The sequence below is a fragment of the Cervus elaphus genome, chromosome 14 (assembly GCF_910594005.1).
Source record: "Cervus elaphus chromosome 14, mCerEla1.1, whole genome shotgun sequence".
Taxonomy (NCBI): Eukaryota; Metazoa; Chordata; class Mammalia; order Artiodactyla; family Cervidae; genus Cervus; species Cervus elaphus.
In genome coordinates this window covers 46,004,849-46,032,742 of record NC_057828.1, presented here as the reverse complement: position 1 = coordinate 46,032,742, position 27,894 = coordinate 46,004,849, and the positions used below count along the sequence as shown (strand labels likewise).

The following is a 27,894-nucleotide window of genomic DNA, read 5'->3' as shown; positions in this document are numbered from 1 at the left end:
GATTCTCTTCAATTTCAGAAAGTACTGTAAAGTTGTTTTTTAAGTCCTTATTTATCTTTGTCTGCACTGGGTCTTTGTTGCTGTGCACAGACTTATCTAGTTGCACTGAGCAGGGAGTTTCTCTTGTTGTGGAGCATGGGCCCTAGAGCAAGGGAGCTCAGTAGTTCTCTAGAGCCAGGGCCTCAGCAGCTAAGCTGAGCTTAGCTGCCCCACGGCATGTGGAATCTAACTGGGCCAGAGATCGAACTCCTGTCCCCTGCATTAGCAGGCGAATTCTTATCCACTGTACCACCATGGAAGTCCACTGTAGAGTTTTTTGTTTGGCTGCTACTTCATTTTTTGTTCCTAATTGAGGTAGGATATAGAAAATAGCATCTAAAGGATAGTTAGCTGCATCCAAAAAGAAGCATTTTGCTTTTACTGAGTGACCACAGAATTTGCGTAATCAAAATCTTCTAAGCCTTGTGCTAAGTATTCAAATAAAACATTCCAGAAAATTATGTGTAAAGAGGCATTCCTTTTTTTTTTCAGGTAGTGACTATAGAGGTAGCAGATGAAAGGGAGAAATTATCAAGGGCTCCGAATTTAGGGATCACAGGGTCTCTGGCCATATTATTAGTCAGTAGAATCCATATTGTAGTTAGGTATAAGCTGTGAGTCTGGAAACCAGTTTACTGTCAGTTGGGTAGCAGTAATAATAAAGAGTGTTTTGGTCTTGGCTTTAGTGTCTAAATTGAGTGAGTCTATGTATAGAAAACAGTTTTTTGTTGAAAATGTCTAGGTTTTAAAATTCTCTTTGTTACTTGCAACTCAGAGTTAAAGGGTAAAAATGTATTAAAAGGTAAAAATTCATCTTTGATCACATAAGGACTATAGAAAAAAATTTAGTGTATGTCTTGTAGTAGTAATGGTCCAGCTTAGCTTTGTTCTGCTGTAAAGTAGAGGGGAGGAGCCTAATCCACAGGCTTTAGAAAAATAACAAGCAAGGCCTACATGGGTAAAGATAAACAGTTAAATACATCTTTATGTAATAAACAGGAGACTTCAGTTCTGAACAAGAAGAATGAAAGAAGGTAGAGAATGAGGGGGAGGGGAAGGACAAGTAGTAAAAGAAGAAAAAGGTGCAGAAAAATGCAGGTCGTAAGTTTTGTTTTGTTTTAGAAAATCGGGCAGATAGATTTCAGAGAGCCTCTTGTTGCTACTCTGAGACATGTATGATTTAACTGCTATTCATGGCCTTTCTGCTGCCCTGTTCAAGCCCTTGGGATGGTTTCACTGAATGGAATATCCCAGAGGTATTGGGTATTGGGTATGGAATAGTCCAGTGGTCTGTGGCTTTGGTATCCATGACTAGAGCAGGATTTTAGGAGCGAAATTAAATTAATATCCAGGGAATTTCCTCATAGCCATCAGAAACATAGCCCACTGGAAACACAAGTCCTCAGCGTGTTTTAGAAGATTACTGATAATAGTTAATCCCTTTAAGTACTTTCATGAGACTTGGGTATAATTTTTTTTTTTAATTGACTAGGCTCATTTGGGAGACTTTCAGTTATAAGTAGTAAATCAAAGTCACTTCCAGCTTCCTTGATTGTTGGCATGTACACCCAAATTTTAGAGCAGGCACAGGCTTCAGGGAGGGCTTACCTAAATAGCTCAACAGTGTCACTGTGGGACCCCTCGATGACTGCTCTGCTTTCCAGAAATACCTGCTTGATTCCAAGGTTGGTCCCTGCATGAACACAGAATGGTTTCCAGCACCTCTCAGCTTGTTTTCCTCCATTGAACAAGCCTTGAGCTTAACTCTGACTGGACCAACTTGGACGTGCACCCAGCGCTAAAGCGGTATTGCTCCCCAGGGAATTACGCCACTTATCTTGGGCTGAATCATGTGCCATCTTTGAACAGATGACATGGCTTTATGTTGATTAAGTGAGTTAGGACTAAACTAGAAATGGGTTTAATCCCATTCAAACTATTTGTTGTTTAGTGGCTAAGTCATATCTGACTCTTTGTGACCCCATGAGCCGTCCATGGCATTTTCCAGGCAAGAATACTGGAGTGGGTTGCCATTTCCTTCCCCAGGGGATCTTCCCAACCCAGAGATCAAACCCCTGTCTCCTGCTGCATCTCCTGCATTGCAGGTTGGTTCTTTATAGCTGAGCCACCAGGGAAGCCTGTCCAAACCATATGACTTAAGAAATTTGGGACAGAGAAAGCAGGAATGGATGCTGGGGACAGTACTCCACGTTGGTTATACCACCTTCAAATACACACACTGTCCATTTTACTGATCTGGAGCCGGCTTTCTCAAGCTCAGCCAAACAATTGTTTAGAGGTCAGGCTTGTCCTGTGCATTGTAGAATGTTAGCAGCGTCCCTGGCCTCCAGCTCCTAAGTGCTAGTAACCCCTCCCCCAAGTTCAGCAACCAAAAGTGTCTCCAGGCCTTGCAGGATGTCACTGGAGCCAGGGCAGCATCATCCTGGCTGAGACCACTGGTCTAGAAGAGTGGTCTTCAGACTGATCACACAAGCTTGTGATGAAAATGTTTGTGCGTATCCCCATGTATATTTATATTAACATATTAATTCTATACCTGTTATAAAACACATACAGGAAATAGAAGTTAAATGGTGGTGATTCTAAATACAATGAAATTTTATTTTTGACTGTAATACTTTCTTCCTGTATGCCGTGGATCTTTGTGTGTGCCTTTTAGAGCATTTCCCCACTTTGGAGGTTAGTGGCCTAAAATACGGGTGTCCAATCAGAATTAGTCAGTTGCCCAACTGTGTGGGGCCAGCACTGTGTCACCATGAAACTCCAGGTCCAGTGTGACTTTCCCTGCTGTCTGAGCATCGGCTACCCGGGCCCTCAGCTGAACCTACTCTGAGACTTAGGAGGAGGACAGCCGTTGACCACTGCATCCGAGGCTGCATACGCAGAGCAGAAAAGCTATAGATTATAGTTGTCAGCGTTGTGGCCTGTGGAGTGTTGAGAGAGGCTGTGCCTGTCGCTGTTCCCATCCCTGTCACCAGCCCCTACTGCTCTGTGCTGGAGGTTGAGGGCGGTTGTGAGGCTGAGAGGTGGGCACCTTGTTCTGCGTCCAGAGGCTTCCTGCAGGGGGACGGCTGCTGCCTTATCAGCCAGCGCCAGCAGGATGAGAAGGGACCGCTGTGGCGTGCTTGGGGCGGGCTCGGGGTGACTTCCTACCGAGTGGCAGTCTTGTTGCCTCATGGTGGGCGTGGAAGGACACTAGTGGGCCCCGTTGGCTTAATGTCAAGGAGTTCGAGGACCAGAGGAAGGAAGGACACACCTAGTGCTGCCAGCAAGGTTCTCAGGCCAGAAGGAGGTGGGGGGATGGACGGCTGGTGGTCTGAATACAGGGCTTCTCAGTGACGGGGCTCTTGGTGGAACTGAGCAGTGCCCCAAGGAGGCCTGCACACCATTTACACTGACTCATGACACTTGATGAGGCCCCCAGTATACGTAACACGTAGCCTGGTGGACCCACTGCTAGACCTAGACCTGTGCCCAGAGAGCCCCAAAAGGATGGGAATGGAGAAAAGGTGAAAGAGCAGACCAAGTCCCCTCAGTCTAGCTGGCAGTGTTAGAGGCAAGTTGTGAATCAGATTTGAGATTGAAGTTCTAGGGGACTAAATTTGAAAAACTGAAAGGATAGGAGAGGCGGGAATCGGTGGAGAACAGCTGAAAAGAAGTACTGGCAAGGGCTGGGGAGGACTGGCAGGCAGAGCTGAGGTCTCCACCCTTTCTAACCAGAGATTCCTGAAAAGCTCGGTTAATATTAATACCTTCGGCAGAGTCGCTGGCGATAGGGCTTCATCCCGGGTAATTGACCATGGTGAGGAGTTGGGCTAACTTGGAAGGTCTTTGCATTGAAGAATTGAGAATTGACAGGGCCTTTTTTTCTACAAAGAATATAATTTGTTGTATTGTTAAGTGCTTTGGACCCAACCTCATTAAATATCTTTAGAGAATTTGGAAAGCCAATCTCAGAGAAGTCAGTATTTTGATTGCTTTTGTCTACTGTCTCCTCAGACTGATGAATGTCCTGTGTGTTTGGTTCATAAAGAAAAAGCAGTTGAACCGAAAGATTAACTTTTCTTTTTGACTGTGCTGGGTTTTTATTGCAACGTGCAATAGTTGCAGAACCCGAGTTTTTAGTTGCCCTGAGGCATGTGGGATCTTAGTTCCCCGACCACGTCCTCTGCCCTGCAAGGCAGATTCTTAACCACTGGACCACCAGGGAAGTCCCAGAAAGATTAGCTTTTAAAATTCTGCTATGGAATGTCTTAAATTTCGGGAAGACACTTCTTTTGGACAATTTAGTGTAATGTTAGAACCTTTTTCTTCTAATTAAATATCCTTTGGGTATTTTCATTTAAGTGTTTTTTCCTGGTAGATGAGGAGGGACTTAGCTCCTGAGCAGTTACTTCTTACTGCACTCACTCTACAGTTTGCAGTGCTTTCCCAGCACTTTGTATTTGTTTCCTGGGATGCCGTGGGGCGGCGTCACCCCTCTTGTAGGAGAGGCACGTGGAGACCCTCAGTTTGCCCCTGGAGGAGGCCAGGGTCTTTTCACCACCTGGCCCTCTGCCCTGGGCACGTGGATGTGTAACATACAGAATGGTGGCTGTGGAGCGAGTGTGGCCTGCCACCCCCACCCAGGAGGTGACCAGCTTGCTGTCAGCGGGTATTTGCTTAGCATTTCTGCAGGCTGTCCTCTGACCAGTGGCATCCGTGTAGACAACAGTTGGCCGAGGTAAGAAGCACGGCTGACCTGGGGACAAGCAAAGGTGGTTGACCCGTGTCTTATTGGAACTTGTTGACTTTCTGATGCAAGAATTTACCGCAAGCTCTGGTGTTTTTTTTTTTTTTTTTTTCCAGTAACATGGAATCATCACCTAGTTTTTATTGTAATAGATTGAAAGCAATTTATTTTACATGAATCGATACAGGTTTGGAAGTGGGTTTTTTTTGTTTGTTTTTAAACACTCCCTATTATATCCCATTTTCTTTAGAAATATTTTTGTGCTCGGAGCACATTATATCAACCAACATTCAGTTGGGCTCAGGATTTTTTCTTCATGCTGAAAAACACATTAAAGTTATAAGTCCTAGTTGTCTTAATTGACAATTTTCCATCTTAACTGTGAATTGCAAATAGTGTGAACTAGCTTAACAAACTATATATAAACACCTGTCCTTCTGTAATACTCCCAGAGAGGATACCTTAGTATAGAGGGAAGCACAGGCTTTGCAGGCAAAGGGTCTGGATTTGGTTTTCAGTTGAGACATGTAGGCACTTGTGGCTTTGAGAAAGTATATAAACTTCATCGAGACCCAGGTTCCCTGTGAAGTCAGGATGATACCACCCTGCACAATCGGGAGCTTACATGATAGTTGTCCCACCTGCAGGTCAAGTCCTTCCCGCCATCCTCCCTTCCTGTTCTGGTTGAGATCCTCTGCGGGGCTTTGTGTTCGATGGGTTTTGGCCACAGTTCAGCAAACACTGCTGAAGAGACAGCTCTGTTGTTTGTCTTACATTTGTTTTTTTTGCCACAGTTTGTGCGAGCTTAGTTCCCCAACCAGGGATTGAACTCCGGCACTTGGCAGTGAAAGCTCAGTTTAGGGTGTTCTTAGCATCATGATTTCAAGGCAGGTTTACCTACATAGTTCCAAATGGCTGTTTTCCTCTCCTCCCCGCTCCCCTAGTCTGTATGTTGTTCTCTTTTTTTCAGGCTCTTTGTGGTAAATTGAAGCTAAACAATCCTACCTTACTAGGATTGTTGGAGGGTTGAATTCTTGACATAAAATGATCATTCATCAGTGGCAGCAGTGCAATTAAGTTGGTAGCGTCTATCTAGCTCTTAGTTATCAGGATTTTACTTGCTATTTGTAACTATAGGCTTCTGGGTTTAAAAGGCTGCCTGGGAACTTGTCTTCACCCCTTACCTCAGGGCCTGTCCTGAGGGCTGAGGGGCTGGGTTCGCTTCCAGATTTTTAACACCTGCATTGAGTCAGGAAGCTCATTTAGAGATTCTGTGTTTGCCAAGGCCTGTCCCTCCTCTTTCTTGTTGCTTTTCCCAATCATAGATGCCTCTGCTGTTTCATTTTTATTGAACCACCTGTTTGGCTGGTACTGTGCTCTGACCAAGTGCAAGAACGTACAGCACACAGCTCCTGCCTTCCGGCCTGTGATAGAAGCTAGACAGTAAGTGCTGTTTTCAAACACTTAGCTCCCTTACAGGGTAGTTTAGTAATTCCTCTTCTGATGAGCAAATATTGTTTGTGAACCTGCGAATCTTAATGCCAGGGATACAAAGATGAATACAGTGCAGGTTCTGATCGTCAGTGTTCTGATCTTCTCCAAAGAGAAGAACCTCTGGTGGTGCAGGAGTGGCTTCAGGTGGTACTGGCACATTGTTATCTAGAACCAGCACACCAGACATGCAGTTTCATGGATATTATTGTTTAAGAAAAGACAGAAATAGCTGTTTGATGATTGTTGTTGTTGTTCGGTCGCTCAGTCGTGTCTGACTCTGTGACCCCACGGACTGCAGCGCGCCAGGCCTCCCTGTCCTTCACTGTCTCCCGGAGTCCACTGAAACTCATGTCCGTGGAGTCGGTGATGCCATCCAGCTATCTCATCCTCTGTCGCCCCCTGCTCCCCCTCCCCTCAATCTTTCCCAGCATCAGGGTCTTTTCCAGTGAGTCCGCTCTTCACATCAGGTGGCCAAAGTACTGGAGCTTCAGCATCAGTCCTTCCAATGAATATTTAGGGTTGATTTCCTTTAGAGTTGACTAGTTGGATCTCCTTGCTATTCAAGGGACTCTCAAGAGTCTTCTCCAACTCCACAGTTCAAAAGCATCAATTTTTCTGCTCTCAGCCTTCTTTATGGTCCAACCCTCACATCCACACATGACAACTGGAAAAACCATAGCTTCGACTAGATGGACCTTTGTTGGTAAAGTAAGGTCTCTGCTTTTTAATATGCTGTCTAGGTTTGTCATAGCTTTTCTTCCAAGGAGCAAGCATCTTTTAATTTCATGGCTGCAGTCACTATCTGCAGTGATTTTGGAGCCCAAGAGAATAAAGTCTGACACTGTTCCCACTTTTCCCCCTTCTATTTGCCATGGAGTGATGGGACCGGATGCCATGATCTTAGTTTTCTGAATGTTGAGTTTTAAGCCAGCTTTTTCCCTCTCCGCTTTCACTTTCATCATGAGGCTCTTTAGTTCCTTTTCACTTTCTGCCATTAGAGCGGTGTCATCTGCATATCTGAGGTGGTTGATATTTCTCTCAACAATCTTGATTCCAACTTGTGATTCACCCAGCCTGGCATTTCACATGATGTACTTTGCATATGGGTTAACAATACACAGGGTGCAGGGTGGCAGTACACAGCCTTGACGTACTGTATATTAGGATGCTGCTACTGCTAAGTCACTGCAGTCTTGTCCAACTCTTAGCGACCGCATGGACTGCAGCCTACCAGGCTCCTCCATCCATGGGGTTTTCCAGGCAAGAGTACTGGAGTGGGGTGCCATTGCCTTCTCCGGTATATTAGGATAAATAGGCGAAAATATTTAAATTTTAAGTTCAGGTAATATTTTTATATGAACCAATTGTGAAGGATCATTAAGGGAACTCTGACCCACAGAGCCAATGCATCTAATGAAATTCTGGAGGATGAATTGATTAGTTCTGAGTGAAACACACAGACTTCATTATTAAAAGGTAAGCTTTAGTTTGATTTTCAGTGGAGTCCAAATTAGTCAGATTTTAATAAAAATTTGATTTGTAGTAAACACTGATTTTCAACATAGTAGCATTACCTGAATAACTTTTATTTCACCGTGAAAAGATATTTTCTAGAATATTCATTGCAGCATGAGAGTGAAATTGGAAATGACGTGAACATCTAATGATAGGAAGTAGGTTAAAATATTATACATTGATAGATAGGAATAGGAGAATAGGATGCAACCATTGCAAATGATGGTGATGTAGGTGTATATATATTGACATGGAAAGACATTCATAATATCTAGATAAGAAGAAAAAGATGTGAGGTTAAAAAGCCAATAATGAAAAGCCCTGAAGGGTGTACTACTAACCTGTTAACAGTGGTTATCTTTTTAGCTGCTGGGATTTCAACCAGTTTTTTTTCTTTATTTATTTTTAATTGAAGGATAATTACTGTATTGTGTTGGTTTCTGCCATACGTCAACATGAAGCAGCCATACGTGTACATATGTCTCCTCCCTTTCGAGCCTTTCCATCCCACCCCTCTCAGTTGTCACAGAGCCCTGGTTTGAGTTCCCTGAGTCATTCAGCAAATTCCCACTGGCTGTCTATTTTACATATGTTAGTGTATTAATGTTTCCATGCTGCTCTCTCCGTTTGTCCCACCCTGATGGTGTGTTCTAATTATGAAATGAACATAGGTACCTTTCTTTTTCTTTTTTTAATAGAGAAAATTCCATTTCCCGTTTCATGTATGCACAGCTCAGTATAGCTTTTCTGATCCTGTTGTGATTTCCTTTCTTACAGATGTGGGGGCACGGTTGGTGCTATTTTCACTTGTCCACTAGAAGTCATTAAGACAAGGTTGCAGTCTTCAAGATTAGCTCTTCGGACAGTCTATTATCCTCAGGTTCATCTGGGGACCATCAGCGGAGCTGGGGTGGTGAGACAAACGTCAGTGACGCCTGGACTCTTACAGGTTCTAAAGTAAGTTCAGTCCCGGTTCTGGCCTCATGCCACCCGCACCCCCACCCCCACCCCCCCACTGTCAATGCAGAATGTTTATGCGGCCCATCAGATGGGATGTTCTGTTTGTAGAGGCTGTGACCAAATTTAAGAACTAGGTATCTATACCAATGTCTTTAACTCAGACTTTGCTCTCTTGGCCTCAGGGCTCCCGGCATGCATGTGATCACCATCCAGGGACAGTTAACGTAAACCTAACAAAGCAAACTCAAAACAATCCATGTTTAAATTGTTACATCAGAGTGTTGCTCTTGCCCCAAGTCTTTTGAGTGCTAGTGAGAAGCTCTGAGGCTTGTAGAATGAATTTTAAAATTGCACAAGAGAAGTGTTGTGAATATTTTAAGAGGAAGTAATATGGAAACAAAATGTTGTAATTTTTTACTTTTTATTTGAAAATAATTTTACATGTATAGAAAAACTACAATATATGTTTAGTAAGCTGATCTTTACAATTTTTGTTTCATACCTAGCCTACCCACCTACTTTATCTGTTTTTACAGTATTAAAATATTTCAGTTGCTTACCAAGTTGCCGAATATTCTTAAGTTGAATTTGGCTTATCAGTCTCTATGCTTAAGGCAAAATCAGAAATTCAGACGAGCACTTGGCAATGTCTGCATTTTAGCTCAGGGACCCTTTGCTTTTAAAAGAGAACTTTAAAATGATGACTGACTTTGACTCCACATGTTACTCAGAGCTCTAAAACTGATCTTCGGGAGAGTGCGGGTTCAAGAGAGACACAGCTGTGTACCAGTGTGGATGTTTAGTGGGGAAGCGTTAGAAAAAGATGCAATAAAATGGAGATGCTCTGTCTTCATAACAACAACGCTTTGAATTTGGGGCAGAGTTCAGTCACAGTTTAGATAAGGTAGAATGGATTTGAAAGTGCTTAATTTATTTTTAGGTACGTTTTGTTTGTAAGGCCAACTTCTGGGTAATTCAGGCACCCACGCCAAACATACATACCAGGGTACATCCGAGCTCGGGCCCGACTGGGCAGCAGCACCCGCTGCTAAGGGCAAGGTCCCAACTAGAGAAAGAGGTCGCTGATAGCCAAGACTCGAGGCAGATCTTTTTTTTTTTTTTTTTAATTGAATGCTGAGAAGGATTGTGGAGACACGAAATGCAGAAGGTCAGGGGCAGGCCAGGAAAGGTGGGGCACTGAAATGGGAGGCCTGCTTTGCTGTCAGTAAGGAGAGAGACCGGCTCTGAAGACACCCCGTCCCCTGTTCGCCTTTAATAAGTCTAGTCAATAGCAGTGTCTCCAGTGACGTCTTGCTTCTGAGGAACTTGGAGTGCTTTGGACCTAGTGAAACAGGGGTAATTTGCCAGCTTTGCTAACATCCAAGGTGAACTTCCTCTTACATACTTGCCAATCTCGCATGACTAGTAGATTTATTTATTTACTGTAACTGGGAACCTATTACCCGGAAGTCAAGGGTGTCACTGGGGCCAAACCCCTAAGGTAAATGGGAATGTTTCTCTAGTTCAAGTGTGTTAGGACACATCTTCTACTAAAATGTAAACCAAAAAAAAAAAAACCACCTCTCCATCTTTTAAAACACATGAACAGCACCCACACCACATGCAAGACAACCCATCTTCCTAACTGGCCTGGCAGAAGACCTTGCACCCTGCTCCATCCTCAGGCTGTTCTCAGCAAAGCGGAGGAGATCCTTCTGCTCTCGCTCCCAGTAAAAGCTGAAGCTGCCCATGGGCCTGCTGGACCCCTCCCGTTACTTCCTTGACTTCGCCTCCTTGAATTTCCCTCTCCTGAACCTTTTTGGCTATACTGGCCTCCTTACTGGCCCTTTAAAAGACCAGAACGTTGGAACATTCCACAGCAGGGCCTCTCTGCTGGACGTTATCTGCATGGCTGCCTCTCAGCTCTCCCCCTTTACAGGAAGGCCTTGCAGTGACCATGCTATTGAAAACCAGGCCCTTCTTTCACATTCTCTCCGTCCTGCTCTGTTTTTATCCACAGCATTTACCTCTATCCATCATACACTGTAATGTATTGATTTATATTGTTTATTTTCTCTCCCTGCGGGCCCCCCCACAGAACAGAAGTTCCCCAGAGGTAGGGGCTTCGATTTGTTTTGACGACTGAGGTGTCCCCAGTCTCTGAGAACGCCGCCTGCCACACGGCAAGACTGCGGGACAAAGAGAACGTAACACCTCAGTGAGATGCTGAATATGAAGAGCTTGACACCCGCTCCCCCCACTGCCACGTAAATAACCCATATTAGCTGCTATTGTAACACCTACTTCTGTACTTTTTAAACATAAGACTTACAGCTGAGTTTCCTGGTAATGAAGGCAAAAGGGGGGCTGTCACCCTGCATAACTCTCATCTGGAGAAAGCACACATGCTCCTCAGGGTAGATGTATGTTGTTTCTTGTCACTGAGTTCTGAAAGCAGAATGTTACCCAGTACTTACATCAGATAGTGTACCAGCCTAAGAAGCATTGCCTTTTAGGATAGTTTAATAGAAGATGACTGCTCTTTGCTTCCCCACCACCCTCCTCACCCACCTGGATTACTGGACTGTGCTCTCTGATTCTTCCACTAATCACCCCTAGGCTAGAGCCATGGTGAGGGGCTACTAAGCAGGCTCTTTTTCTGGGAAGTGGTGAACTGAGAGCAGGGATCCAGGCCTCTTCTCCGTGCCACAGAGCCCACCAAGTCATCTGTTCATGATTAGAAGCCATTGGGTTTATCGGGGGTTTCCCTGGTGGCTCAGACAGTGAAGAATCCGCCTGCAGTGTGGAAGACCCAGATCGATCCCTGGGTTGGGAAGATCCCCTGGAGAAGGGAATGGCAACCCACTCCAGTATTCTTTGCTGGAGAATTCCATGGACAGAGGAGCCTGGTGGCCTATAGTCAGATGTTATTCATTTAAAACTAAGCTGCTTATTTTTAGTCTTATTCTTCCAGGAAGTGCTACATTTAAAGGCTTAACAGACAACAGAATTTGTTTACAGGAATTTTGTTTTTCCAAATGCAAATCAGTGTTTGCTTATGTCTCAGGTTAATCTATTAGAGAAAAGGTATTCTCCATTGGAGCACTGATTACCTTTGTATTTTGAATATAGTTACTTGAAGACAAGATGTTAACACAATTAGGCTCTCTCTGTTAAATTTGCCAAAGGGTAATAATCCATTTATTCAAGTATCTGCCTTAAAAAGTCTTAGGACATAATCTTCTTTAAAAAATTTTTTTTATGCAATCAAAACTCTTGTTCTTTAAACTATTTCAGGTACTTTGTTTTTTCAAGTACCTTTTTAATGTGAAAAGTAATATGTTAGTGAGGTAGTTTTTCTTTTAAAAGCTGATGGCTTCAACTCAGAACTTTGTCTTGGAACTTGATCTGTGGTATGCATAGTCTGATCTAAAAGAGGGAAGAGAACGAAACACTCCAGACAAGATCCTAGTTTCCTTCTGCATTTCTTTCCTAAATGAAAGTTTATAGTACTGTGGGAAACTTAGTCTGGGCCCTACACATGCTTTATTTTGAAGCTGAGGAATACCATTTATAGTAAGCACTTGATTGTTCCAGAAAAGTTTTGTAAACATCCAGATAGGTTAGAAGTTTGAATTATGTAACAGATTTGACTTTTTGCCCACTGTTAACGTGCGTCACTATGGAGACAGCCTTTCTGCAGCTCTTAAAAGGCCTGAGTCACTTGAGGACACCAGTCCCCCACTGCATTATAGATGCGTGGCTCCCAGCTTCCTGGAGCCAGAGACACCCTTAATTGTGTTTGAGTGACTCCTAGGATTGGCGGCACAGTGAACAGTCGTGGGGACCACAGACAGAGCCTAAAGTTGAAAAAATTCTAAATGTATTGACCATTTGAAAGCTTTCACATACTATACTATAAGATGTAGGTCACTTCAAGGTGTGGTTATTTGAGAGTTTTTTTTCCAGAGAGCGTGGTTTTGTTTTTTTTTTTTAAAGCTGAATCCTGTTTTGAGAAAGAGTTAGCAGTAAAGAATTTAAAGTTGAAAACACCAAATTCTGATGTCTCTGTTAAGGGCCAAGTGGCTTGGTTCTGGCCAGTGTGAAAATGCAGTAAAACATGTCGTTCCTTTAGAGTGTTAGGATGAGTTCAGTATTTTTGTAACCTATGACCTATAGCTTTTTCATTTTTAAAAGTTTTTTATTGTGAAATGATTTCCAACTTAAAGAAAAGTGACAGGAACAGGGCACATACCTTGCTTGTACTCTACCTCAGGTCTCTTGTGTTAAACATTTTGCCACATTTGTTTATTTGTTTTTGCTCTATATACGTACTTTTTTTTTTCCTGAACCATCTGAAAATAGGTTACACACATCATGTCCCTTTACCCTTCATTCTTAAGCATTTATTTCCTTGAAAAGAGTGTTCTCTTAAAACCAGAGTACAGTTTTCAAATTTAGGAAATTTAATATTGATATAACTAATCCACAGTCTGTATTCCAGTTATATCATTTATCTTTTGTTAAGCAATTGATTTAGCACAAGAGCAAAAACATGAAAACTGTTACTGCCAATATTTCTTTCATTTTTTAGGACTTCTTCAGTGAGCCTCTGGGTTTTGTGGTTTAACTGCTTCATTAAGATGTAATTCAAAAAAAAAAAAAAAAAAAGATGTAATTCAGAGTACTTTACTGACAGTCCAGTGTTTCCACTGCAGCGGGCACCAGTTTGATCCCTGATCGGGAACCAGGATCAGGTGTGACCTGATAAAAAAATAAATTCAGTTAAAAAATTTTCCAAATGCACTTAAGATATAATTCACATACCATATGATTGTCCACTAAATGCATACAGTTCACCTGTTTTAATATGTTCACAGAGTTTTGTGCAACCTTGACAACAATTTGATTTTTCCATCACACTGCAAAAATCCCCTCACTGTTTGCAGTCATTCCCCATCCCCAGACTCACAGCCCTAGACAACCAACCACTATTCTATCGATTAGCTTGTCTCCTGATTATTTCATCTAAATGAAATCATACAACATATGGCCTTTTGTGTCTGCTTTTACTTAACCTAATGTTTTTTGAAGCTTCTTCCTTGTGTGAGTCATCAGTACTTCCTTTTCATTGTTGCTTTTGTTCAGTCGATCAGTCGTGTCCAACTCTTTGCAACCCCATGGACTGCAGCATGCCAGGCTTCCCTGCCCTTCACTATCTCCCAGAGTTTACTCAAACTCATGTCCATTGAATCGATGATGCCACAACCATCTCATCCTCTATCACCGTCTTCTCCTCCTACCCTCAACCTTTCCCAGCATCAGGGTCTTTTCCAATGAGTCAGCTCTTCGTATCAGGTGGCCAAAGTATTAGAGCTTCAGCATCAGTCCTTCCAATGAATATTCAGGGTTGATTTCCTTTAGGATTGACTGATTTCATCTCTCTGCTGTCCATGGGACTCTGAAGAGTCTTCTGCTTTTTATTACCAAATGATATTCCATTGTGTGGCCAGGTTTCATTTGAAACACACTGCTTTGACCTTCCCCAGATGCCATGAAGAAAGAAATGTGCATTGTACTTGCAGTGAGGTATGCTGTCTAGTTGTCTAGTGTGGTGAACAGAGCTCCTTCATGTGACCCTCAGCATGACCAGAGAGTTAGTCTGGGCCTTGCAGACAAGAGTGCACCTTGGGGTCACTTACAAGGCTTGGACTTGATACCTGCTAGTAAGGAAAAGATTCTGTGATACCTGTCAGGTGCTCTTTTTGCCTTACAAGAATGCCTGTATGTTGTGCAAACCCTGAACATGACTCATTATTATATACTCATAACATTATTGTGTGGACAAGAGCGATTTTGAAGCATGTTTTTTCACTGTAGTAATGAAAGGAGTATTCTTCAGTCTTCTGACTCTGTATTGTAATATAATCAGATAAGACCTAGGGGTTTTGTAAACATTCTGTTCTTTATTCAAGGAGCTAATGTGAAGATTGACCCCTTATCATTTTGCATAGCGCTTGCCTAAGGATTTTAAAGATACATCTTTTCTTATTATTTAGGTCAATCTTGGAGAAGGAGGGACCAAAGTCACTTTTTAGAGGCTTGGGTCCAAATTTGGTTGGAGTTGCACCATCAAGGTAAGCATTGAACCTTTCAGCTAGCCTAGAACATACACTATGTAATATACGAAGTCCTTTCGTAACCTGAGGGGCAGCACTGCTAGATGACTAGTCTCCTTTTCTGTGTGAGAATCCTAAATGCATCTGATGTATAGAAGTAGTGTTAACTGTTGGTATGTCTTTCAATGTGTGTGTGTTAGAAAGAGGTTCTTGGTTGTTATATTCTTAAGTTGAAAATTATTCTGCTCCCATCACCTAGAACTTTCTCTGTTTGCTCCTCCTAAGTGTGGTGTGTGGTCAGCAGCAGTGGCATCACCGAAGAGCTAATTTAAATGACAGGATCTCAGACCCACATCAGAATTTGCGTTTGGAAGCACTCATCTGAAAAAATTTTAAAAGCTTCTAGGTTTTATTTTATGTATTTTTTAAAATTCCCATTTTTGTTACAAGGTTTAATTCTCTTTAAAGCTTATTTGAATACATTGAGCTGCACTGTCCCAATACAATAGCCACTGGTCACATGGGGCTACTTGAATTAATTAAAATTAAAAAGTCAGTTCCTCGGTCTCACCAGCCACATTTCAGGTACTTAATGTTCATATGTGGCTAGTGGCCCTTGCCTAAGGGACCATAGGCGTAGAGCATTTCCAGCTCCGCAGGAAGTTCTGTTGGGCAGGACTGACGCAGAGGATACACGTGTGGATATGAAAGGGAATGAATGTTTCTGCGTGTGGGGGGGTGGGGGCAGTGTATCTCTGAAAAGTAGGTAAGAAACTGCTTCTAGAAATTGCCTTCTGGAAAGGGGAGTTGGGTGTGACTGCTAGGACACGTACATGAATCAACATATACAATAGACTTTAAGGAGAATCTTTATAACAAAAATGAGAGTGTCATTTTATATGAAGTAAAGACTAAAAGCTTCTTGAATTCTTACAGGTCAGTGCTCCAGTTTATACACAGATTTCCTGAGGGTATCATAAATATGCAGATTCTTATTAAACCCTTTTTTTCCTTTAGAATTCTGTAGCTTGTGTGTGTGTAATCTATTGAAAATACAGGAAGTACTAGCCTGTGCGATTATGCGGGGCATGCATTATTAAGAGAACACAGACATGCTGCATATATGTAGTTGATGAAGAACACGGAGTCGTTCTACTCGTGGACAGTGCTTAACTTGGTAACGCCTGTCAGTCTGATATAGAGTCTTGGCCACCACACCCATTTAGAACAGTTGGAACCTAGAAAAAAAAAAAAAAAGACAGTTTTATAACACAAATCATGATAAGTAGTCAGCATCCTAGGTTGAAAAATACATTCTGTAATTGATCCATTGGCCAGCTGGAAAAAAAGAATGCCATTTTCCCTGGCATTGCTGGTGAAGAGCAGGGAAAACCACAAGCAGGCTCTGCTCCTCAGCCCTGATCTGAGAGGAGACAGACAAGGGGAAAGCAGACAGGCAGAGGAGACTGGAGAGCCAGGGGCGGGGTGGGAGGGGGTGCCACCCCTCCAGTGGTCCCGTTCTGGGGTAGGGAGCATATCAGTGGAGGGAGCCCTTTATGGAAACGTGTGCAAGCCTACATGTTCCTATGTGGTCCCAAGTCATCAGGGAAAAAGTTCAAATTACATGTGACATACTTGTTATGGTGTAAGACAGGACACATGTGATATGCTGGAAATGTATTATAAATTTGAACAGTTACAGTATATGTTGGTGCTTAAAGGGATTGGCATTTATCCGGAATGAAGAATATAAATGGACTTCATATGTATACTATCAAAACCTCATCTTCCTCAGTTGTTTAGGGCACTTCCATCATCACAGACTGCCTGCTGGAGGAACAAGCAGGAGCTTCCCCAAGGCGCCCGCAGCAGGTTTTGGTTTGAGCCCAGATGAGGTTAAGCTTGCGATTACCTATTAACCTCTTCCCCATAGTCCTGAATTGTCAGAGGTTGCGTGGGGCCAGTGTCCCAAGATGTCCTGACAGTGTTCCCTCTTCGCTCTGACAGGGCTGTGTACTTCGCCTGCTACTCCAAAGCCAAAGAGCAGTTCAATGGCGTCTTCGTGCCAAACAGCAACATCGTGCACGTTTTCTCAGCTGGTTCTGCAGGTGTGTTACACCAGTGAGTGCTCATGAATGCCTCAGCTCCCTAAAGTGTGTGTTGTGCCAGAAGGTCTCTTTCCAAGAGTTAAAAATTAGCTTTCTGCTTCTTTTGCACCTAAACTCATTTTTCTGAAACTTTATGTTAGAATTGATAAAATCTAAGTATTTGAGAACAGCTTGTAACTTGCTTTCATTTATTCTGCCTTAAGATCGACCCGTTAAGTTTGACATGTTCTCATGCGTGCTGTTGGTTAGTGTGATGTATCTTTTAAAGGAATATTAATGTGTTTTCATGTCTTTCTATTACATTATTTTCTCAACTTTGAGCTGCTTTTTCTGTGACTTCCCAGGTGTCTAGCAAACCCTGTGTACAGGTGGATTAGCAACTGGATTCTGTGATGAAGGCTCAGGGCTTGTCGTGGGGTTTGTTCAGCAGGGTTGGTGATAGATCAGGTGTCATTTCTGTTCTTTTTTGAGGGAATCATTCCACCTACCATAGAAAATTCACAACAGGATTTTTCTCCCAGGAAATACTTGGCAGAAATATGTCTTAGATTGCAGTTGTAGATTGCTGCGAGGCCATGCCGTTTTCGATATAAATTTTATGTCTGTTTAAATAGAAAGGTATTTTAGAGAATTAAATTGACATTTTATGAAAAATTTCCACCCTCTGCTGACCTCTAAATTGTATGTATCCATTTTGTTCCTGTTCCTCCAAATAAAAGTACTAGGAATTCATCTGAATAGTTCAATTATCTGAATACAGATAATTTTTGGATCCCAAATGGAAAATGACATTAGCACAGATGCTTCACAAGAAAGGTGTTTACAGGATGTGGAGGTGGCAGGGAGGTCAAAGGGATGGAGTGTGGAGTTCAGAAGAAGTGGGGCCTCACTGCCTCAGCCAATAGTGAGTTAGCCATAAACTAAAAGCTGTACACCAGTTTTGCAACTTTTGACAAATTAACTTAGAGAAACCCTTGGTAAATAAAATGGACCTGAAGGGAAATTTTTTTTTTTTTAATACTCTTCAATTTGCTGTTTCAAGGAGCTAATGTTGCTATAATTGGTTTTTCCCCTCCTTCCTGGCAGCATTCTTTTTTTTCTTTTTTTGTAATGCAAGTGTAGTTGATTTACAAAGTTGTATTAGTTTCAGGTATATAGCAGAGTGATTCAGTTCTTTGTGGTCTGTTACAAGATACTGAATACGTTCCCCATGCTATACAGTAGGTCCTTGTTCATCTGTGGACTATCTGGGTGGGTCTTCCCACATGGCACTAGTGGTTAAGAACCTGCTTGCCAATACAGGTAGATGTAAGAGACACAGGTTCAATTCCTGGGTCTGGAAGATCCCCTGGAGAAGGGCATGGCAACCCACTCCAGTATTCTTGCCTGGAGAATCCCATGGACAGAGGAGCCTGGCAGGGTCCATAGGGTCGAAAAGAGTCAGACACAACTGAAGCATGTCTAGGGTCATATTATAAAATCAGTCTATTTAGAATGTGGAGGGGATGACATATTCCAACGGACTCGCTGTGTGTTAGGTCAGTGATACATGATACTGCTTTTTTGGTTGGTGTAGAGTGACGAACAACATTAAGATGGAGAAGACTTAAAGATGGTTCCAATAGGCAGATCAGTCTTAAAACTTCAATTTCCTAAATGATTAGTCGGGTATTGAAATGTCTAAGTTTGGATTCACGTAAGTGGAGATTTAGTTTCTTCTATTTTAAGTTAAATTTAAGGTACTCTTTTGGATTAGATCATCATTTCTTTAAAACAAATTATTTCTGGACCTGATGCTTTCAGTTGAGTTTTATGATAGTTTCATATTTACCACCATAGGAATCACATTAACAGGAATACCAACAGCACCACCTAGAGTCTGGGAGGACTAGTAGTCGTCCTCAGTTGCTCAGTTGTGTCCTCCTCTTTGTGACCCTTTGGACTCTCCAGGCTCCTCTGTCCATGGATAGTTCAGTTCAGTTGCTCAGTCGTGTCTGACTCTTTGCGACTCCATGAACCGCAGCATGCCAGGCCTCCCTTTGCATCACCAACTCCCAGAGTTTACCCAAACTCATGTCCATTGAGTCGGTGATGCCATCCAGCCTTCTCATTCTCTGTCATCCCCTTCTCCTCCTGCCTTCAATCTTTCCCAGCATCAGGGTCTTTTCCAATGAGTCAGCTCTTCGCATCAGGTGGCCAAAGTATTGAAGTTTCAGCTTCAACATCAATCCTTCCAATGAACACCCAGGACTGATCTCCTTTAGGATGGACTGGTTTCATCTCCTTGCAGTCCAAGGAACTCTCAAGAGTCTTCTCCAATACCACAGTTCAAAAGCATCAGTTCTTCAGCCCTCAGATTTCTTTATAGTACAACTCTAACATCCATACATGACTACTGGAAAAACCATAGCCTTGACTAGACAGACCTTTGTTGGCAAAGTAATGTCTCTGCTTTTTAATATGCTGTCTAGGCTGGTCATAACTTTCCTTCCAAGGAGTAAGTGTCTTTTAATTTCATGATTGCAATCACCATCTGTAGTGATTTTGGAGCCCCAAAAAATAAAGTCAGCCACTATTTCCCCATCTATTTGCCATGAAGCGATGGGACCAGATGCCATGATCTTAGTTTTCTGAATGTTGAGCCTTAAGCCAACTTTTTCACTCTCCTTTTTCACTTTCATCAAGAAACTCTTTAGTTCTTCTTCACTTTCTGCCACAAGGGTGGTGTCATCTGCATATCTGAGGTTATTGATATTTCTCCCAGCAATCTTGATTCCAGCTTGTGCTTCATCCAGCCCAGCGTTTCTCATGATGTACTCTGCATATAAGTTAAATAAACAGGGTGACAATATACAGCCTTGACGTACTCCTTTTCCTATTTGGAGCCAGTCTGTTGTTCCATGTCCAGTTCTAACTGTTGCTTCCTGACCTGCATACAGATTTCTCAAGAGGCAGGTCAGGTGGTCTGGTATTCCCATCTCTTTCAGAATTTTCCACAGTTTATTGTGATTCACACAGTCAAAGGCTTTGGCATAGTCAAGAAAGCAGAAATAGATGTTTTTCTGGAACTCTCTTGCTTTTTCGATGATCCATCAGATGTTGGCAATTTGATCTCTGGTTCCTCTGCCTTTTCTAAAACCAGCTTGAACATCTGGAAGTTCACGGTTCACATATTGCTGAAGCCTGGCTTGGAGAATTTCGAGCATTACTTTACTAGTATGTGAGATAAGTGTAATTGTGCAGTAGTTTGAGCTTTCTTTGGCATTGCTTTTCTTTGAGATTGGAATGAAAACTGACCTTTTCCAGTCCTGTGGCCACTGCTGAGTTTTCCAAATTTGCTGGCATGTTGAGTGCAGCACTTTCACAGCATCATCTTTTAGGATTTGAAATAGCTCAACTGGAATTCCATCACCTCCACTAGCTTTGTAGGTAGTGATGCTTCCTAAGGCCCACTTGACTTCACATTCCAGGATGTCTGGCTGTAGGTGAGTGATCACACCACAGTGATTATCTGGGTCGTGAAGATCTTTTTTATGCAGTTCTTCTCTGTATGCTTGCCACCTCTTCTTAATATCTTCTGCTTCTGTTAGGTCCATACCATTTCTGTCCTTTGAGCCCATCTTTGCATGAAATGTTCCCTTGGTATCTCTAATTTTCTTGAAGAGATCTCTAGTCTTTTCCATTCTATTGTTTTCCTCTGTTTCTTTGCATTGATCGCTGAGGAAGTCTTTCTTGTCTCTCCTTGCTATTCTTTGGAACTCTGAATTCAAATGGGTATATCTTTGCTTTTCTCCTTTGCTTTCACTTCTCTTCTTTTCACAACTATTTTGTAAGGCCTCCTCAGACAGCCATTTTGCTTTTTTTGCATTTCTTTTTCTTGGGGATGGTCTTGATCCCTGTCTTCTTCTGTACAATATCACGAACCTCCATCCATAGTTCATCAGTCACTCTTGTCTATCAGATCTAGTCCCTTAAATCTATTTCTCACTTCCACTGTATAATCATAAGGGATTTGATTTAGGTCATACCTGAATGGTCTAATGATTTTCCCTACTTGCTTCAATTTGAGTCTGAATTTGGCAATAAGGAGTTCATGACCTGAGCCACAGTCAGCTCCCAGTCTCGTTTTTGCTAACTGTATAGAGCTTCTCCATATCTGTGGCTGCAAAGAATATAATCAGTCTGATTTCGGTGTTGGCCATCTGGTGATGTCCATGTGTAGAGTCTTCTCTTGTGTTGTTGGAAGAGGGTTTTTGCCCTGTCCATGGACAGGGCTCTAGAAAATTGAGATTTACTTTAGTTCAACATTACTGGTAGATGTTATATTTTAGGGGACTATAGCTTCCATCTGTTGTGTGGAAATGGAACTGCTTCTTACCATTTTTATTATTAAGCCGTTGAAAGCCTGATTTCAAGGTTTATCATATGGAAAACTTGGCTTTAATAAGCATTGGATCTGTTCAATGATAACATTTTCTATTTGTTTTGTTTTCTTCCAGCTTTTGTCACGAATTCCTTAATGAACCCTATATGGATGGTTAAAACCCGGATGCAGCTCGAACGGAAGTAAGTTTTTACTTGTTCCTTCCTTAATGTAAGACTTGAATTCTTAGGGGTTTTTTTCCTTCCGCCAGTTCCAGCTGTAGAGTGAGACCTGTAGCATCCTTAACCATGCCCATCTTTGTTTTATCTGCATATAAGCATATGTAGAAACTTCTCTTGTATTGAGGTTTATACTGCCATGCCTCAGGGTGGAGACAAAGACCAGCAGAAATAACACACAAAGGGATGTCAGGAGTTCGCTCAGGTGTGGCCCCTGATCCCCAGGGTAGTCCTGGGTCTCTGCTCCTGGGAGACCCTGCCCCCAGGTGGAGTGCTGTGAACTGTGCTCCAAATGGCCTCTCTTGTGGGAAGGTGCCAGAACAGCAGTGCCCAAAGCTTCAGTAGGGGCATTTTAGTCTCCCAAGGCCCTCGAATATCCTGGATTCCTCCCCCAAAATTGTAGCCAGGGATTCTTAACATTTCTTATGCTCTGGGTTCCTTTAGCAGTCTCTAGTGAAGCCTACAGGCACTTTTTAGAATGATTTTTTCTCTCTCTCTTTTTTGCACTGGGTCTTCATTGCTGCAAGTGGGCTTTCTCTAATTGCAGTGAGCAGGGGTGCTTGGACTTCTCATTACAGTGGCTCCTGTTATTGTGGAGCACGGGCTCTAGGCACACAGACTCAGTAGTTGTGGCTGGAAGGCTTAGTTGCCTGTTAGTTGCATGTGGAATCTTCCTGGACCAGGGATGGAACCCATGTCCCCTGCATTGGCAGGCAGATTCTTAACTCCTGTACCACCAGAAAAGCCCTAGAATGATATTTTTAAAAGCAAGGAAAACCAATTATTGAAATACAGTTAGCAGTGTTTTTAAAAGTTACAATATATTAATATACTTCTTTAGTATATTAAATAACAAGATCAAGGAACATCCCAGTAACTACTGTAATTTCAAGTCAGTGATGATGATAAACAATGTTTTCTGATAGGATTCTAAGTACCCTTTTGTTACTAGGTTGCCTAGAAATTTGTGTGGGGCGCTGGAAACTTCCAGCTAGTCCAGTCTAACCTTAAGCTACCTATAGAGAAAGGAGGGGAGAGAGCAGGCAAGAGCTCCACCTAGAAATGGAGGTGGGCTCTGCCTTTGCTTGATTTTTCTCTCAAATGACCCAGGTAGCCTCTGAAGTGGGTCTTTGACATTCTCTGTCCGTTCTACCTGAAGGAACCTTTTTAAATGTACCAGGTCTAATCATTTAGAAGAGATATCTTGCTCAGAAGACTTCAATGAATGTCAGTTACTGTCAGAGTCACATCCTAACTCCTCAGCTTAACCTTCAAGGTCCTTGGCAGTTTTCAAAAAATGTCACATGGTCTCCTGCTTCGGTCTCCTTGAATCTGCCTTCCTCACCAGGAATAGAACCCCCAAGAACCTCTTGTCCTACGACCTCCTGACCAGTCCTCTCCTAGAACCTTTGTTGGGTGGTTACTTCGAAGTGTGCACACAGTGTCCTCACATTACTTCTGTTTAGCAGGGGATAAATGCACGGGTCAGCTGAAAGCCTTCTTTATGTGCGTTTGTTAAAATCTGCCTGGTAATGACCTGTGCTCAGGACATTTTAAAGCTCTGTTTGGGTGGGCTCTGTTGACAGAGTCCTCAGCAACGAGGATTTCTTGCACGTTTTCCTCTGCACCAGTGGCAGCAGAAACAGCAGAGAATAAGACACAAGCCCTGCCTTCCCAAAGCTCACAGCTTCACAGAGAATAAAGAGAATTATAGGCTGGTGGGAGAAGGGGCCAGCAGTGCTCCAGGACCCTGGCGGGGTCCCTGACGCAGTCTGCATGGGACGTGCGGGGAGGCAGCCAGGGAGGGGCTCTTGTGGCAGGGATGTCTCCCTCTGCCCACGAGCCCAGTGGGCACTGGCAGTGAAGGGGCCTCAGGCAGAGACTCGGGTGTGCAGCAGATTTGGAGACAGCGAAGCTTTGTTCATTCTGAGCAGCAGAAAGAAGGGGTGTGTCGTGCATGTGAATGTGCTGGGAAAGGAGAGAGGTACAGGGAGATAAGCCTGGAGAAGCCGCGTCCTTAAAAGCCCTGGGGAGGAGCGGGAGCTTGGACTCAGCTGTATTTGGAGGCAGTGTAGAGCTATTAGAGCAGGAATTCCGGGGCTCTGTACCCAGGGGATGTTTGGCAGCATCTGGATATTTGTTTCTCACAGCCTAAGTGGTATCTAGTGGATAGAGACCAGGGAGACTGCTAGATACTCTACAGCACATAGGACCACCCACAGCAGAGAACTGTCCAGCCCCCAGAGTCCCAGTAGTGCCAAGACTGAGAGACCCCCTATGAGAGGATGGTAAACAGGGGAGTGGGATGCTTGCATTTGCATTACAAAGGTCATTCCAGGTAGGGGGCGGGAGTGGGGGAACCCTGTACACTGATCTGCTCCCCCACAGGAGGGTCTCCAACGTGCACCCAGTGTGAACACTATCCAGTCCTGGGATTCTGTGTGTTTCTAGGCAGTTTATGAAAACTTCCTGTCATGGGGTAGGAGCATCCAAGCTGAAGGCCTTTTAGTTATTGTATAGTTTCTTCCGTGTTTATAACTTTACAAATGTGGGGATAATGGAGGGACTTCCCTGGTGGTCCAGCGGCTAAGACGCCGAGATCCTGATGCAGGGGTTCTGGTTTCAATCTGTGGTCCAGAACTGAGATCCCGCATGCCACAACTAAAGATCCTGCATGCTGCAACTAAGACCCGGCACAGCCAGATAAGTAAACCCAAAAAAGAAAGAATAAGAGTCAAAATAACAGCATTTGGAGACTACAGTGGTAACAAAGAGCACTTAAACTTACCACCTTGTGAGATTCTTGGCGGATTTTCCTTCAGTGTTTCCTTAAAGCATGTTTGTGTCATAATTGTACTTTACATGGAATTTCATCTTGCTCTCCACTTTAAGCACTTCCCCATGTCTTACTGCCTTCACGACTCCTTTAATCTAGTCTCTGTACCATCCATCTGCATGTGTAGACACATGGATGGTTTTGATTCTATTACCGTCATATTTTCCTCTTTGGTGAACACCTTCCATCTAGCTCTTCCCAAAGGTAGATCAAAGACTCTGAGCACTTGTCTGCAAGTTGGGACAGATGTGCGTGCCATCCTGTGGGCCTGTGGCCCCACGTAGCTGATGGACCTGGCCTCACAGTGGACAGGATTCAGCCAACCCCAGACCAAGGAGGATTATGGTGCCTCCCCATGTACTTTCTCTTTATCATCCTTGTGACTCAGGGGCAGCAGGCGGGCTCCTCAGCATGTGTCGTAACTGCCTGTCATTGGTCTCTTTTGTGCAGAGTGCGAGGCTCCAAGCAGATGAACACGCTCCAGTGTGCCCGCTATGTTTACCAAACGGAAGGCATCCGCGGCTTCTACAGGGGATTAACTGCCTCGTATGCTGGGATTTCGGAAACCATCATCTGTTTTGCTATTTATGAAAGTTTAAAGAAGTATCTGAAAGAAGCTCCGTTAGCCTCTTCTACAAATGGGACTGAGAAAAATTCCACAAATTTTTTTGGACTTATGGCAGCTGCTGCTCTTTCTAAGGGATGCGCCTCCTGTGTCGCTTACCCCCACGGTAGGTCCTGCCTGGCCTTCCAGCGCGGTACAGTGGCCTTCGGTGTGTGTCAGTGCTTCCGGGCCTCTGGGGTTCAAATGGAGATGCAGGTACCTGCAGGTGATGCAGGCAGCTGAGTCCCGGTACAGCCGGCTTCAGCTCGTGCGTGCAGGTCACGCGGGCGGTGGGAGCTCTGCCTTCCTTGGCTCCATCTGATTGTGGCCAACACTCGGCAGAATGTGAGCCCTGTGTTGTGGAACATCTGATGTTTTCAAAGAAACAAAAAAATCTGGATTTTATTTAAAATTCCTCAATTTAAAAAAAAATGATAAGGGAGCCAAGCTTTTTTTTTTTTTAAATAAACAAAATTCTCTCAGTTTCCACCTTGAATGGAGTGCTGAGGAAAGCTACTTTGGGTAAGTTTATTTTGTAAGGAATTCATAATAGACCTCATGTTCTACTGAACTACTTAAAAAAAAAAAAAAAACAGCTCAGTTTACTGTGCCATGAAAAGCAGGTTTTGTTTTCCAGCACCTGCTGCACTGTCGGCTGTGGCTTCGCACACGGCCAGCTTGTAACAGGTCACCGAGGCCCCGTCGTGTGGGGACCCCGAGCAGCCCCACGGGCTCTCGGGCAGGGGTCTGACTTCCCACGTCTCGTGCCCTGCGGTCCGCTTGACGGGCAGCGCCAGGTGTCATGCTGCAGGGGCCAGGGTGAGGCCGGGCCAGGTGGGCAGGACTCTGAGAAAGGAGGAGGCGGTTTTTTAAGCTGGATGGAATGGAGAAGGATCCTAGTAGGAGAAAGTTGGGGAGTACATGGGATGAAAGCCTCGTTGGAGATACCACTCACTATACTTAATATAAATTAGGCCTCCAGGGAAGTGACAGCGTTTACTTAAGAGTAGAAAATGATAAACTGTCTTAAAATTGTCTCATTCAAATGAAACTTTTATTTTCCTAATCCTTTAGAAGTTATTTGGCACTCTTACCCCTTAGAAGTATACATAAGTCTTGGGACAATTGACTAATTCCTAGAGTTAGAAAATGTCCTGAAAAGAACTCTTCGTGGTCTGTGTGGCTGCCCCACCTAAACAGAGCTGAGATGGCCAAGAGCCATAGTTGCACGTTAACGTGTATAACGCTGTGTGCTTTGCCTTCTCTCCATACACCATTCGGAAGTACAGTTCGTCCATAGCCTGAAAGGCGTGTTTCTTTCCGCAGAAGTCATCAGGACACGGCTCCGGGAGGAGGGTACCAAGTACAAGTCTTTCGTCCAGACTGCTCGGCTGGTCTTCCGGGAAGAAGGTTACCTGGCCTTTTATAGAGGACTCTTTGCCCAGCTCATCCGGCAGATACCAAACACTGCCATTGTGTTGTCTACCTACGAGTTAATTGTGTACCTGTTAGAAGACCATGCTCAGTAACAGGCCAGAAAGCTGTGCTCTAGAAGAATGAACCTGAGAAACCCTAGAGAATTTTTTTTTTTCCGTTGACATGTAGAATGTTTGAGACTGAAACAGGAAAGCCATAGAATATCTGGCTCACATCACCTGTTGGACATTTCCTTTTGGATTCATGCTTTCTGGAAGGTTTAAATTCATTAACGTTAACAGTTAATTATAACTACTTTTGGTTGGTGTTTGTGTTTGTTTGTTTTTTTAACTTAAGAGAATACAGGATTAAGCAGCCAGTAAATTAAATCATGGTATTTAATTTAAGTATAAATTTGGTTTGTGTCCTCTTTTATGTATGTCCACCTTATGGTAAACTGTAGCTAACGACGTCAGTTAAGCATAAGCTTAGAAACGCAGAGATAAACTAAAATTAAAGTACAGTTGTTTTCTAATATGTTAGATCCTGCTCTGATGGAAAGATAAGAAGTGTCACAGCTTGGTGGCCCCGGGCAGGCCAGGACAGACCTCCCAGCTGGTCTCCTTCCTTCATCTCTAGATCTCCTACAGATTGATCATCTGAGCTCTCCAGCTGCCAAGTTAAAAAAAAATAAACACAACTTCCTGACACTAAATATTTTAAACTATAAACCTTTTCCCAGGTAGCTTAGTGGTAAAGAATCCACCTGCCAATGCAGGAGACACCAAAGACTCAGGTCTGATCCCTGTGTCAGGAAGATCCCCTGGAGGAGGAAATGGCAACCCACTCCAGTATTCTTGACTGGGAGAATCCCATGGACAGAGGAGCATGGAGGGCTTCAGTCCATAGGGTCACACAGAGTCGGATACGACTGAGCAACTGAGCATACATAAACCTTTTCCAGAAGTTATCCTCTATCCCCAGTTTGAACCAAAGGCAAGAGTTTATATTATTTTGGCCACACCGCACAACATGTGGGATCTTGGTTCCCTGACCAGAGAACAAACCCATTCCCCTTGCACTGGAAACTCTTAGCAATGGACCACCAGGGAAGTGCCAAAGGCAAGAGTTTTAAAAAATAGTTTACCAACTTCCTTGCCCCTGGATGTATTTCCCCAGTTTCAGCCTAGTCAAGCCCAGGTACCTTGTGAGAGCGTCAGGCGCCTCCCGAGTTGGCTGTGAGTGTGGAACGTGACTAGCGAGCAGCAGACCTGCCCTCTGGGGTCTTCAGCCCTGTTTTGGGGGCTCCACCACTGGAGAAGAGGGGCAGGGTGCGGGATTGACTGCCTGGTCCTCCAATAGAGTCCCCTTTTATCCTGATAGGAGGCACTGGTAATGCTGAAATAGCCTAGTACAAGGTTAAAAGTCCTGGAAATGAGAAATTACCA

At 43.5% G+C, this 27,894-nt stretch overlaps 1 protein-coding gene across 1 annotated transcript in view; it reads left to right on the top strand.

Moving 5' to 3' along the window:
• SLC25A33 (solute carrier family 25 member 33) overlaps positions 1-26,858 on the top strand; it is a 32,143-nt gene extending 5,285 nt beyond the window's left edge. Inside the window, exons 2-7 of the mRNA XM_043923953.1 lie at positions 8,579-8,758; positions 14,821-14,898; positions 16,888-16,988; positions 21,488-21,554; positions 24,877-25,157; positions 26,357-26,858. Of these exons, the coding sequence (XP_043779888.1) occupies positions 8,579-8,758; positions 14,821-14,898; positions 16,888-16,988; positions 21,488-21,554; positions 24,877-25,157; positions 26,357-26,559 (910 nt within the window). The 3' untranslated portion in view covers positions 26,560-26,858. The remainder of the gene's footprint in view (positions 1-8,578; positions 8,759-14,820; positions 14,899-16,887; positions 16,989-21,487; positions 21,555-24,876; positions 25,158-26,356) is intronic.
• The last annotated feature ends 1,036 nt before the right edge of the window (positions 26,859-27,894 follow it).